The following is a 15,328-nucleotide window of genomic DNA, read 5'->3' as shown; positions in this document are numbered from 1 at the left end:
AAGTTGCCATAAACCAGCATAGGTCATGGTCCTTCACAAGCAAAAACAAGCTTTGTTGGGTCACTGTTACATCTACTCTATACTTCACTGATGAATTCCAGCCAGATTCAACCAATCAAGAGAAAAAGCTGATCATTTGCATATATACTATGCTGGAAGTGGTGTGCCATGGAACTTTGGGACAGAAGCATTGGGAAACTAGGAAGCAAAGGGCTGGGGAAAACTCAGATATCTATTAAGCGAGACCAAGGGAAGTACAGTTCTGCAAACTTTATGAAGTTGAAACAAAGTGGGAAAAATCAAAACCTGCTATCTTGCTGTTAACCCAATTATTAAGTATATAAGAAACAGAGTAGAATCTCTAAGCAGAGGAAGAGTAACTGAAAGGAGATGAAAGTTATATTTCAATCATTTATGCCTTCCCCAAAATATGTTAACCCTTTATCCAGCCATATTTGAGAGCTTGTATACTATAATAGTTCCATACATGGGATCATCAATGAGTTCTTCCAATGGAATTCTTTTGAAAGTGATCAGGTTAGACATCATGTAAATAAGAGAAATAATGCCACCAATGATGTGATCACCTGAATGGTAAGACTTGTGTTTAATACTACGGTTGTTGATGGTGCATTTAGCATCATGGCATATGACCTGAGGAAGCCATATTATCACCCACAGCATGAATAGTAACATAGCAAATCTCAGATGTGCTTTACCCAAATGATCATTGATATGGCTTGTGAATATAGGACAACCGAACATTTTGGCTCTTTCTCTTGCGAGATCTGAATGCAGAAATGTACAGCAAAAACAGACTCACACAGCCTTACCCTTCAAGTCTTATATTTGAATATGATAACGAACAAGGAATATTAATAACATCAGTCAGTCTTGGTTTGGTTCCTGTTTTGCTGTGCTCTTTGGAACTCCCTAGGGTGCGGAGGAGTAGAATTAAAGATGGTCAATTATAGGGCACAACATCTCTTGCTCAACTGTTTCTGAAACTGCAGAAGAAAATAATAGATCTCACTTTGATGTAAATGGTTTGTGGCTTTCTGTATAGTAGTGAGGGAAAAACAGATTGTAATAAAAGGCAAAGAAGACCAGAGAAAATAAATAAATGAACTAGTGAGTGAGAAAGAACAAGTTTGCCAGCTTTGTACTGTTACAATGGCATGACAGTTTTGCACTTGAAGTAGGCTCCCGAATTGAGAAAACAACAAAGTTCAATCAAAAAGCTTCATTATCTGTCAGAAAATGTCCATGGTTTTAGATCACCAAGAGTGTGTTACTCTTCTCTGGCCAACAATCACACACATACACACACACACACACAAACACACATTCCTTATAATTTTTATTTAAGAGAATAGAAACTATATTTAAGAGAATAAAAACAATACAAATCAATGTCTTAGTTCCATACCCAGACCGGAAACCTCACTGAAACAAGTCTAGATAATCCACTTCTTCCAAGATTCCCTGAAGCTACAGCATGATCACATTCTCAACAACCTTTCCTTAAAAGAGGAAATTGGAATCAAGGCAAAAAGTATTGAATATGGTTGGGTCCATCTTTGGTTTCCTGCATCAGTGGGACCAGCCTCTATCTCCAGGATCAAATCACCGCTGTCTGGACCTAAGAACATGTTATTTCCCAGGAAGCTTTGGCTAACCAGGAGGGACCTGAGTTACTCAAAGCAATGCCACCATGTTTTTCCACCCTTATTGCCACAAAGTAGGCCTTAATAGTGACACATGGATCTCTGGAAGGATCCTGTTCCAGAAGGCAGGTGCCACAACAAAGAAGGCATTGTTTAGTTGAATGGACCAGCTCTGTTGCATAAGAGAGCTTTAACAGAATTTGAAAATGTTATAATGCAAAACTCAAGACATTTATTAGACTTTATTTATTAATTATATTCTGAAACTCAACACGTTCAAGACTGTATTTTTAATACCTAAGGTGGAATTGACAGTAGATATGCAGCAATGGGAGTATCAATGAATGACTTAGCTTTACTGTAAATTTCATGATTAGATAACATTGAGATTCATTAGTATATTACCCTAGTTACGATTGCTACTTTGAATTCCAAATATTTGGAAATGTGATAAAGGATTAGGAACATATTATTTGTAGCATAGAAAGAGCTCAATGGTTTTGGAATGGGACCTAAGTCAAGATGCAAGAAATGCTAGTTTTGGTTTTATTTTCCAACCTGTTACTTTCTTCTTGAATAACACAAACCATTATATATCAGTAAAATTTACTGAAATGGTATACATGATCTCCATAACAAAGATTGACTATGCCATATATTAGAAGATTGGCAATGAAATTTTGAGAGTATGCTTCCAAACTTCCAAAAATAACCAGACAACTGAGTTATTTATTCATTTATTATATTGATTCATATAGTAGCGCACTTGTGCTACTACACTACTATTGATTCATATAGTATATGAATATACTATTGATTCATATAGTAGCGCAATCCTGGAGTTGTGGCAAACACAAGATTAAAAACCAACAGAAAAGAATAAGTAATAACAAACAGTAATAACAGAATAAAAGTGTTGTAGTAGATTTGCAGAGGCTTTTATCGGTTCAGTACAGTTTGGCAACCATATATTAATAATAAATACTTTCCTATATTTGAACTATCATTCTATTTGTGTGTTTGTGTGTGTGTGTGTATACAGAGAGAGAGAGAGAGAGAGACTATTTGTATATCCACCCGCACAGATATAAATACACATGCATACACACTTTTCTGGGCTTTGCTATTTATTACTTACTATTGGTTACTTAGTTGCATTTGTTTTTTTTTTTTTTGTGAAACTTACATTGACAAGCAGGTAATATTGTGTGTCAAGATTGTGACAAGAGTTAAATGCAACTCCTATCCCTAACCCTATAAGTATTCATATACATATCTTCTTTTCATTCTTCTCAGTTATCTTTTAGATATTAACCTATTGCCAAAAGTTTTTCTATGACTTATGTGTTATTTCTCAACTCCCCCCCCTTTTTTTCCTTCTGTTTTGGGGCTATTAATTAAAAAAAAAGGTAGAACAAAATGAGAAAAAGCAGGTTCAAACTTTATCACATTTCTCCTTCCTTCCTTCCTTCCTTCCTTCCTTCCTTCCTTCCTTCCTTCCTTCCTTCCTTCCTTCCTTCCTTCCTTCCTTCCTTCCTTCCTTTTTTCAATGGCTTGTCCTCATTGTCCTATAGTCTCTGTTTTCTGTGACAGCCTTCAACAGCTCTTATGGCATTAGCAATACACTTCTCTGTTTCTCACAAAGAGTCACCTAGTTTGAAAAATAAAAGAACCATACTATAAGGACTGCATTCCAAATGTCACAAGTTTCACGCCTGCACAATTTTTCTACAAAAAACCACAAAAACTGGTTTTCAATCAATTCTACAAGATTGAGAGTAGCCTTTTAAGGAGGCAGATGATGATTTTGTCACAATTTAGAGGATTTATCGCATAGTGCTCCAAAATAATCAGTTTTGTTTCTTTATCAGCTGTTCCTTTCTGTTCAAATCAGGCCTCAGAACAATAATGTAGCATTTTGGGAAAAAGATGCAGCCCAGTAATCCTGCTGCTGAAGCCAAAATGGAGAAGATCTCCACTGCCACCATGTATTTCCCCTTGGTGCTCAGATAGGTGGGAACAAAAGATATCCAGACACTACAAAAGACCAACATACTGAAAGTGATAAATTTGGCTTCATTGAAGCTGTCAGGTAAATTCCTAGCAAGGAAGGCCACTGTGAAGCTGATAGCAGTCAAGAACCCCATAAAACCAAGGACAGTATAAAACATAATGGTTGAACCCTCATTACATTTTAGGACAATTTCTTCAGCCATGGAATGCATGTCTGAATCTGGAAATGGGGGAGAAAATGCCAGCCACACAACACAAATGGTGACTTGCACCAGGGAGCAAGACAGGACAATAGTGTTGGCCAGCCTTTTCCCCACCCATTTCCTCATTTTGGAGCCTGGCTTGGTGGCCATGAAAGCAAGAACCACAATGGTGGTTTTCCCCAAGATACAAGAAAGAGCTACAGAGAAGATGATGCCAAAAGCAGGCTGTCTCAAGAGACATTTCCCTTGGTCAGGTTGCCCAATGAAGAGCAAAGTGCAAAGGAAGGAGAGGAGGAGAGCAATGAGAAGAATGTAGGTGAGGTCCCTGTTGTTGGCTTTGACAATGGGAGTGTCCTGGTATTTAATGAAGATCCCCAGTACCACAGCTGAGATGAAAGAAAAGAAGAAAGCAACACTTGTCAAGATGATTCCCAAGAGTTCTTCATAAGACAAAAATGTGATCCGTTTTGGAATGCAAATATTTTTAGCTTTATTTGGATATTGATCTTCTGAACACCAAAAACAGTCATCTGCATCTGAAAAAGAAATCATCCCAGTGATACTTAGAAAGTTAATAAGTGACAAAAACAAGCTAACATTCAAAGTTACATCTGAGCTCTTTTTATTTCTACTTTGATGAGTTAAGAATGAAGAAGTCTGGATGTCCACATACATTTATATCCTTTCTGGAAAAGGAGCCTTAACATGAGAAAACTTGATCAATACTTTTATATTAATATCTCTGATGTACTACAAGTATAAAAACTCTCTGTGGAACAGGAGAAAGGAGGAACATATGATATGATTTAAGGCAACTCCTTTTTCCTGATTCAGAAACCAGCCTATGTTTTATTCTTTGAAAATTCCTTTGTGGGTTGCCAAATAATCAGTTCGTTACTCTTTAGTCTTACTTTACTTGATGATAAGAATAGGAGGTAGATTTGTTGATATTAGATTTTTTGGTATTTCCTAACAGTCCTCTTTTCCGATAAGTCATTCATGTAAGAGAGTACTTCCTTTCCCCTCTCCATGTTCAGTCCTTAATGGATATTGCTTAATTTCACAAAGCAGGAGAATCTTATGGAGAAAACCCCTCTACATGGGCTTGTCCGGATTCCCTGTTGTATTCTGAGGAAGCCATGATGAAGCAGGCTCCTGAGAAAAGGAGACTTGAGAATATTATTAGACCAACAGGAATTCTTGTAGCGTGCCTACTCTGCAGCTTTTTGCTTTGAAACAGTAACCCCCATCTATCTTGAATTATGAACAACTTGTTAAACTTTTAATTTGATTCACAGAAAACATATTAGGTAATTTCTTTATATGACGTCTCTTACCTGTCTTATTTGAAATCTTCCCTTCTGGACACTGAAGGCAGTCATAGCAGCAAAATGGTTTCCCTTCTATTTTTATCCTACTATAACCTGAAAAGCAATGATCATTGCACACCGAAATGGGTTGTACCTGTTGATAATCAATAATAGAATATTCATATTTTCAACTGTCTCAATTTTAGTATTTAAATATATGCATAAGTCTCTTGAAAAGGAAACTTCATTGAATTTCTTAATCAATACCATGGAACATAGAGCTTCTAAGCATGGCAGTTTGACTGTCCTCCTTGCTAATTTTCATGCAATGAAAATCAGGTCATTTCAGGTACTTTTTCAAGCTCTTTTACCTCCTCAGTTCACTTGGACAATAGGATGCATTCAATCATTTGTTGTATAGGACCCATTCACAGTTATAAAACTCTAGAAGGAGGTTGTCTGAAAACTGAATCCTAATTTGAATAATGAGAAAACAATTCCAGATATTTTGAGAGAAATGCAGAGCCTACCTGATTAAACATGGTGGGCCAGATGATGTGCTCTGTAGAAATGGAGAGCAGCTTGTTTGGGGGAGCAAATGGATCTACTTTTCCCACTTTGACTCGATGGAAGGATTGGTTAGGGAAAGTGACCCAGTTGATTACATCAAAGCCACTTGCTATTTCCCCATTTTGGACAAAGAAAATTTTTTCTCCAGCACTGTTGTTAAATGAAACTGTTCTCAGGTACTTATGAAGCTAAAGAGTATTAAATGAAAAGTGGTAAGGATATGTAAAAGTAATCAAATGTAGATTAATGATGTATAAATGTTCCTTCAGAATTCCTATTAATATTAATAAGCAATAAGAAGCTCTTTTGGAAGGGAGGGAGGGAGGGAGGGAGGGAAAGAAAGAAGGAAACTTTTGCTGCAACTTGCATAAAATGCCATAGAGGGAGGGAAGGGAGGAAAAGAAATAAATTTAGGAGGTATTAGGTTTAGGTCAGACCATTATACATTAGACCATCATCTATTATATCAACAATAGCTTTTTTCTTCCAGAGCAAGATTAAATATAATTTCCCCAGTTTAAAACCAGGAAAGTGGGGGGGGGGGGAAGGGGACAATATAATTGGTGAAAGGGGAATGTGTGTGAATCCTCCCACACATTTTGAATCAGGCTATATATTCAAGGGTCAAGACAAAACAAACTACTATAGCAAGTCACATCATTATTCATTTTGAGTTTCCAAACAAGAACAAGGCATTCCTCACTCTTATTGTGGTCCAACTGCAATTACTGCTCAATCCCACCTTTCTCCTCCTTCCCACTGACCACCTCTTTGTTTGCCTCTTCCCCTCCTTTGCAGGCCTCCCATAACAGTGAAGTCATATTGAAAAGAAATGCCAAGACTGTATTAGAATGTTCTATCTGGTGGCACTGATGGTTCTTGCTTAATAAGGACAGGATATTAATCCCACTCTTACCTGCCACAGGTTCTCCTTCAGAGTGCTCACTTTGGATCCTTTTCTGGTTGCCATCAGTTTGTACTGGGTTGAAAGCATGGCCTGCAAAGCATGTGCCACAGCATGGACTGCATTATAGACACTGTAACTCTGACCAGTCATCCTGGTGTCAAAAACACACTTAAGAAGTGTCTCCAGTTGCTCCTCACCTGTACATTTATTCTCAGCATCTTCTTCTAACATGGCATTATTGGAGAAAGAACATTCAAATGCACTTTCCCAAAACACTCTGATCAAACTGTCTTCCTCTGCAGAAGTAAGTTTTTTCATCTGAAGAAATCTCTTGAATTCCAGTAGGTCCTTTGAGAAAACTTGAAAAGACAGAGAACCATGGATGAAGTCCATAGTTCGATATCTTTGAAAGGGGACAGATGAGAACTCCATCTGGGCTGGTATTATCCAAATTTTGTCTTTTCTCTTCACTGATGTGTCCTCAAGTTCTGAAATATAGGGCAACATTCTCAAAATGGCCATGTCCTGGTTTTCACAATATACAATTACAACATTGGCCCTGCTCCTCATGGTAACATTGTAAACTTTTATATAATGTGTAAGCAGATTATCTATTTCACTGGAAATAGATTCCTTTGGCAACTCTTCCACAAAGTCAAAGCAAATGCCTTTCTGAGAAAACATGGCAAGCCTATTCTGTAGAAATCTGTCTCGTTTCTCAGTACTTTGGACAATCAGCCCAATCCACATCCATTGGAAATGTAGCAATAATTGGATCATTCCCTTAATTTGAAGATCTTCATTTGGAAATGCCTGGTGCAAGAAAACAACCTGTGTGCTGTCATCTATCACTGGAGCAGAGCCATACGTGAGCTGAGAAAATTACACATCAAATCAACTATGTATGACAATCAAATATCAGATGTTATTCAAAACACAGGTAGCATATAGATGTGATAAATTTTAATAAGTGAGAGATAACTTACTAAGAGGAAAATTTTAAGTCTAAAATGAAAGATTGGTTTCTAAGAGTAAAGATTTGTTCAGAAACAATTGTTATGTCATAACTATCCAAAATACAAAGAGAGTGTTCTGATTTCTATTTATACTCTGAAAAGAATATTAAAAGGATATTCTTTTCCTAAAATTTCTATAGATATGATTACATGTGGTCTCTAAGAGTTGACACCAACTTGATGGCACATAAACATCATAAAACAATAAATCTTTTAAAACTTTGGAAAATTGTCCAGTACATGTGTGGGGCAGTGAATGATACCCACCCCAATATTGACTTAGGAAGCATTGCAACAAATGTTTCACAGTGATATTTTCACCAAGAGTTTGTTCTAAGCAGTCCCAAAGACTGAATTAATTTAATAGGACTTTGTAATAAAAAGCTAGGAGTTTTTCATTCATTAGGAGTTCGCACTCCTAATGTAAGTTAGTTCAGAATTGTGAATTAACTCCTATCAGTCACTGCCAATGTCAGAATTGGACAGATTTTTAAAAAATGTATTCCATCACAATATATGTTATAATTATTGCTATGATAATTGATTGTCAGGGTTTGTTTATTCAAACTTAAAACATTTCCTAGGGCATTTTACATTGTTATCTCTTCAGATTTCATTTAACACTGTCTATATACAAAGCACAGATCTTTTTCTGTGCATCTTTCTTTTAGGAGTATATCTTACCTGTGGAATCTTGTATACGCTCAGAATATTTGACATGAACTGACAAATGAAAGCATTAGGTCCTGCAAGAACAGCTACCACACTGTCCTTGAGATCACACTTGTAGTTTGGGGTGAATCTTCCCTTTGAAGAGAGAAGTTCCATGGAAGCGAGATAAATCCATCTTGCCAAGAAATAGCTGTTAAATACATGGATGCCCAGTGTGATATTAGGTAAGATCCAAAGATTTTCATTGATTTCTTTGATAGCAAGTTCCAAGGCCAGGATATGCTGAAAATTCTGAAGATGAATTCTGAAATGAGAGTTGTTAATAAACATATTTTTTATTACAATACTTCTGTTTCAGAATAGGAACTTTGCTATGTTTTGATTTGTATTTTCTAATCATATTCAGAAGGATTGATTCTATTGCACTAAAGTAGGGAAGAATCTACAGAGTTTTAATAAAGCTAAAGCATTCTCTGAATATTAATCTAAGAACATCAGTAATTTGAAAGCCTCTTAGTTTCAGATTCACCACGCTCAAGTAGGGTTTCTTATCGTTGTTCTTATTTTTAACATGTCACTTCTGTAGGTTAGAAAAATATGAATCAGATGTACCTGAATTTTCCATACCATATAGAGAGCTAAATTTTGATGCAAGAGTACAGGAAAGGGAAGCTTTCTAAACCAATGGATGGAAAACTGTCTTTGGAAGAGGATATTGGGTAGAAGAGTCCAATCCTTTCACACATTATAATCGGTCATCATTTGTGCTGGGATGTGGTGAAATGCAGAATGCGACCTGAATTTAGTAGGATTACTTATAAATCTATTATTCACCCTTTTTATCTTTTCCACTATCCCATACCCTTTCCTTCTTATTTTTCTTCTTGTATCAATACTAGTAATTCAATATTTAAATAATTTCAATTAAAAAAAAAAAGTGGCATGGAAATTCAGAATTCCCATATGTAAAACTTTTCCTCCTGCACTATGAAAGTATCACCTCCTACTGCAACAGTTTTTACCACCCACTAAAACCAATTCTGCTCTTTACTTTTATATATCAAATAACTATGAAAGAAGAACCAGTTATCACTTATCTACACAAAAAAAATAATTACGTGAAATCATCAACTATTTCTTTAGATGGATTCTTGATGAATGTCATTGTGTTGGAAAATATGTAAATCTGAGAAGTTATGCCACCAATAACCAGGTCTTCTGAATGATATTTCTTGTGACTAATAAGAACTGGGTCCCCCACATTACATTTACCAAGAGGAATATAGCATGTGATATGAGGCAATAAGATTAATACGGTTGCAAGGAATAAAATCCATGTGAATGACAATCCTTCCTTTGCCTGAAACATACTCTGTAAAGAATAAGACTGAAAGAGTTTTATCTCTCCAGTCTCATCCTGCATAGAGAAGAGATAATATATTCTATAGTTTTAATTCATTGTTATATTCTGTTTCTTGAATCTCCTTAGGGAGAAAATAATGGAAAATTTGATAATGATAGGGCAAATCACCCCATGCTTGGGGAACCTTTTGGCGTGATGTGACTGAGGAATATGTCATGTTCTTTTCTTTTTGTTTTGTTTTGTAAAAAAAATCAGCTGTGGCCAATTTTTCAATGCCATGACAATTGAAGCCAGTAATTAAAGGCAAAACATTTGAGCCTGAAAAAAAAAAATCAGAAAAGCAAAAAGGTCAGCTTCTTCTCTCAGGCGCTTGCAAATGTGACATCTCAAAAAGGAGAATAAAGAAATACTAGAAAGGTCCAAATTTTCCAGTTGAGAAAATGTCTAATTACAAATGGAAATGTCTACCATGAAATATGGATCACACACTCCTTTTTTCTTTTTCTTTTTCTTTTTCTTTTTCTTTTTCTTTTTCTTTTTCTTTTTCTTTTTACTATTCTAACATAAATTAGTTCCTCAATATCTTACTGATGGTATAGCAAGCAAAGGTAGACTGGTGATTGCACATGGGTCTAACACAGTGGCAGGGAGCAATATCCTGAAAGGAGTTATATGTGCTACTAACCACTGCATGGCACTATATGTCCAGCTTCATCCTTGTATTGGGAGTCATTAAGGATAGAGAGCCAGTTTGGTGGTATGGTTAAGGTACCAGGCTAGAAATCAGGAGACCATGAGTTCTAGTCCTGCCTTGGACACAAAGCCAGCTGGGTGACCTTGGGGCAGTCACTTTCCCTCAGCCTTAGGTAAGAGGAGGTAATGGCAAGCCATTTCTGAAAAACCTTGCCAGAAAAACTGCAGGGTCTTGTCCAGGCAGTTGCCAGGAATCAACACTGACTTGAAGGCACAAAAAACAGAACAAAATGAAACAAAAGGGTAGGTAGCTTCCATGGTTAGCTCTTCTATGTGTAAGTTCAACCCATTACTGGGATTTGAACTCACAGGCCTTATACTGGGGGGAAGAGGGGTGGGGAGCATGTCTTGAAGCCTTTGTATAAGGCCAGGCAAAAAACTGATAGGTATGAGGTCTCTAGCTTGAGAATGCACATGAAGATGTGTGTTTTTTTTCCTCAGAACTTCTGTTTACTTGAGGAAAGATCACTCCATTCCAATCTTGCATTAAACACCAATTTTCATTAAAAAGCCCATTAGTCTGTCTATAAGTCTTTATAGAACATTGCTTTAACTGGGCCTTCCTGTTTAAAATTTTGGAAGATAGGAATTTTGGAGAGAATTTTATTAAATGGGTAAGGTTGATTTACACTTCATAGAAAGCACAAATAATTGTCAATGAAGATTTAACAAAATCCTGTGAGATACAAAAAGGGACGAGAGGGATGCCTGTTTATTTTAGTTCTTGAAATATAAGACAAAATAAGAGAATTGTGGGAGTAAAGTTTAAAAAAGAAAGTTATAAGTTAAGGGCATTTGCTGATGACTTGGTGTTGGTTTGGAGGATCCACTAAGCAGAATAGAAACATTAATGGGAAAATTAAAAGAATTTGATACACTAGCAGGTTTTAAGATTAATAATCAGAAGACAAAGATGTTAACAAAAAACATGAAAATAAGAGATGAAACAGAACTGATGAAAATGATGGGTTTTAAGACTGAGAAAAAAGTAAAATATTTTGGTATCACTGTGACAAATATGAATTACATGTTATTTCAAAATAGCTATGTCAAGACATGGAGTGAAGTTAAAAAGATATGTTATGATTGGAGAAACTATAACTGTCATTGAGGAGAATTTCTGTGATAAAGATGAACGTCTTGCATAGAATGATGTTTTTTTCTCAGACAATACCTGTTTTGGCTATTGATGTACCATTTAAACAATGGCAAAAATATATACCTAAGTTTGTATGACAAGGGAAAAAGCCCCACGTTAAATATAAGGTGTTACAAGATGCAAAGGAAAGAGGAGGATTCGGCTTACCTGATTTGAAATTATATTTTGCAGCTTGTTGTTTGGTTTGGATGAAAGAGAAGGTATTGCTGAGAAACAGAAGATTTTTAGAGTTAGGAAGACATGACCTGAGATTTGGGTGGAATGAATATTTGTGGTATGGTAAAGTCAAGGTTAATGTAGGTTTAAAAAATCATTATGTTACAAGTATAATATTAAGAATATGGAATGGATACAAATCCAGGCTGTGCCCAAAAACACCTTTGTGGGTCTCAGCACAAGAATCATTCTATTGACAAGAAATAATAGACAAATACAAATGGTTAACATATGGTGAGATACTAGAATTTTGTCTAGGGAATTGTAAAATAAAATTAATAGAACAATTGATGGCAGAGGGACACAGTTGTCAGTGGTTTTCTTATTGACATTTCTCAGAAAGATTTAAAGTAGATAAAATAATTTATGGTGTTGGACATTGTAACACTGATTTTGAAACAGATTTGTGTACAAATGATGAACATGTGATTGCTGAAATGTATAAACTTTTATTGAAATTTTAAACAGAAGAAGAATAAGTTAAGGAATGTATGGTAGAGTGAGCTAAGAATTTTGGTTATAATATACACATGGAACAATGGGAAAATATGTGGTTGAAAGGACTGAAATTTACACTATGTTATAAACACAAAGTTACACAATGTTATAATGATTATATATATATATATAATGATGTGTGTATGTATGTATGTGTATATATATATATATATATAAATAAAATGAAGTACCGTTGATATATGACACCAAAAAAATTATCCACAATGTATACAGGTACCTCAAATTTATGTTGGAAATGTGAATAACACATTTTATCATGCTTGGTGGACTTGCAAAAAAGCTAGAAAATTTTGGGTTCAAATACATAGTGACTCAGAGGATTTTAAAGGTTAACATTCAACTGAAACCAGAATTTTTCCTTTTGGGACTGATGGATAAGCAGTTACGAAAAAATTCATGGAACATTATACATACATACAGTACATACATACATATATACATACATCTAGCTAGCTATCTAATGGCAGGAACAGCATACACTGAATGGCACAACCAAGTAGCTGGCATTGTGTACAGAAACATCTGCATAGTTTATGGGCTAGACCCTCCCAAGTCCAGATGGGAAATTCCACAGAAGGTTGTGGAGAATAACAGGGCTAAGATCCTGTGGGACTTCCAGATCCAGATGGACAGGCAGGTACTAGCCAATCAACCAGACATTGTGGTAGTAGACAAGGACCAGAAGACAGTGGTGGTGATAAATGTAGCAGTGCCAAGGGACAGCAACATCAGGAAGGAGTATGAGAAATTGGAGAAGTACCAGGGCCTGAAGGAAGAACTAGAGAGGATGTGGAAAGTAAAGGCTAAAGTCCCAGTGGTGGTAGGAGCATTTGGAGCTGTGACTCCTATGCTGGGAGAGTGGCTCCAACTGATCCCAGGAAGAACCTCAGAGCTCTCTGTCCAGAAGAGTGCAGTGCTAGGAACAGCTAAGATACTGCGCAGAACCCTCAAACTCCCAGGCCTCTGGTAGAGGATCTGAGATTCAGGAAGACACGTGCCACCCATAGGAATGAGAGAGGAATTTTTTTATATGATAATTGCAGTGAGATGATTGTATTCACAAAGATGGAAAGATTTGAAAATACCTATGACAGAGAAATGGTTGGTGAAGATGACAGAACGATCAGAGATGGCAAAAGTAACTTGTTTGATTACAGAAGTTTTTGCTGAAAAATGGGGGAAAAAACTAGTGATTTATGGGTTTGATGAAGGAAGGACTAGAGGACTAGAAAGGGTAGATTATGGAAAGAAGGACATTTTGATGTAACCTTTGAGAGAGAGGATAAAATATAAAGCAACTTGTAACTGCTGTTATGAAGACCAGAAGCCCACTCGCCCTTCCTTCCTTCCTTCCTTCCTTCCTTCCTTCCTTCCTTCCTTCCTTCCTTCCTTCCTTCCTTCCTTCCTTCCTTCCTTCCTTCCTTCCTCCCTCCCTCCCTCCCTCCCTCCCTCCCTCCCTCCCTCCTTCTCTTCTCTTCTCTTCTCTTCTCTTCTCTTCTCTTCTCTTCTCTTCTCTTCTCTTCTCTTCTCTTCTCTTCTCTTCTTTATTTCTTTTTCACTTTTCTCCATTCTTTTTTAATTCAAAATGTGTATTTGAAAAATTTCATTAATAAAAATTATATATAAAAACAGTATTGGAGTGTGACATATGTAAAGATGCAGTACGTTTTAGTGTTTCATATTATTTGCCATCCCAATATTTTCTTGTTAAATATCACAAAATATTTTATATCAATATAATTTAATGAATTCTCATGATATATACTGTCAAAGCCAGGGACTAAATAAATGCTCTATATTGGAAACTTCTAAGAATACCTTTCTTTGAAATCTGGCAATTGATACTGTGGGAGTATGATTCAATGTAAATAACAACAACAACAACAATAACAATAACTACACACTGCAACTTATGAAAGTTCTCTTTACAAACAAGAAGTAAATTTGAAAATTGCTAAAAGATCTAAATACAGAGAGAACACAAAGCTTCCCTCCCCCATATATAAAGCTATTCACCTTGGGAAGGTTTGACATACTATTTTCAAAGTTATTGGAAGGGAGATTTAACAATGTTCACTTTGAAGAAAAATTCATAAACTTGTGTACTAATCTCAGTTAGAAAACAATGGCTTTGACATGAAAGTAGAAAGGACATCTACTTAGTCCACCCTGATTATTGCTCCCATCACATACATTAACACATATATCCTCTTCTCTCACTTCAGAATTCTCTTTTAGACTTTTAAATTATTGTCAACAGTTTTTATAAGATATATTTTTCTATTTTTTTTCTTCCCTTTTTGGTCTATGAATTTAAAGCAAATAAGCCATAGATTTTAGTGAAACATGAGAAAAAGAAGCTTCTAATCTTATATAATAAGCTTCATCTCTCCTCTTCCTCTTCCTCCTCCTCTTCTTCTCACTAACCTGTCACTCCTCATCTTCTTATAGTAACTTTTTTTTCTGGGGCAGCCTTAAATAGCTTTTATGGCAGCTGCATTCCACCTTTTTGTTTCTCACAAAAATGTCTTACATATAAAGTAATTTCATGTCAGCATTCCCAGATACAGCAGTCAGGAAACATAACGAGATGAGCTAATTCTATTTTATTATAAAGCTGCAATAAAATAATCTTGTAAGTCTGAAAGTATAAATCTCCCGCTCTTTCCTTTATAGTCTGGGAAACTAGAGAGCATCCCTTCTGAGCTTCTTTCTCTTCTCATTATGCAGCTGTGGGGTATGCCCTCTCTTATCTGACTGTTCCCTGGGCAGCATCTTCCTGTCTTTCATTGCACTTCATTATGAGAACTGCATTCCAAAATACTGAGCACATTTCACGTCTTTATTTATGGTTAAAAGGATAAGGAAAAATAAAAACTCACTACAGCCTCTTAACCGGAGGAATAACTCTCAGGTCACAGCTTAGAGGATTTATACCATAGTGGAGCAAGAAATTTGTT

General features: G+C 36.0%; 1 protein-coding gene across 1 annotated transcript; it reads right to left on the bottom strand.

Annotated features, from left to right (window-relative positions):
• Window positions 1-3,517: 3,517 nt before the first annotated feature.
• Window positions 3,518-9,727, bottom strand: LOC103058093 (vomeronasal type-2 receptor 26-like). The gene is made up of 6 exons (XM_088144021.1): window positions 9,477-9,727; window positions 8,371-8,548; window positions 6,680-7,543; window positions 5,724-5,951; window positions 5,221-5,347; window positions 3,518-4,419 (listed from the first exon to the last, which is right to left on the bottom strand). Exons 1-6 carry the CDS (start codon window positions 9,725-9,727, stop codon window positions 3,518-3,520), a joined length of 2,550 nt encoding a protein of 849 aa, XP_088000147.1.
• Window positions 9,728-15,328: the final 5,601 nt, after the last annotated feature.

This window comes from Python bivittatus, unplaced genomic scaffold, assembly GCF_059951505.1.
Source record: "Python bivittatus isolate LINGU-HERP-01145 unplaced genomic scaffold, Pbiv_v1 ctg000430_np1212, whole genome shotgun sequence".
NCBI classification, from domain to species: Eukaryota; Metazoa; Chordata; class Lepidosauria; order Squamata; family Pythonidae; genus Python; species Python bivittatus.
The sequence above is the reverse complement of the archived record's forward strand: the minus strand, read 5'-3'. Positions and strand labels throughout refer to the sequence as shown.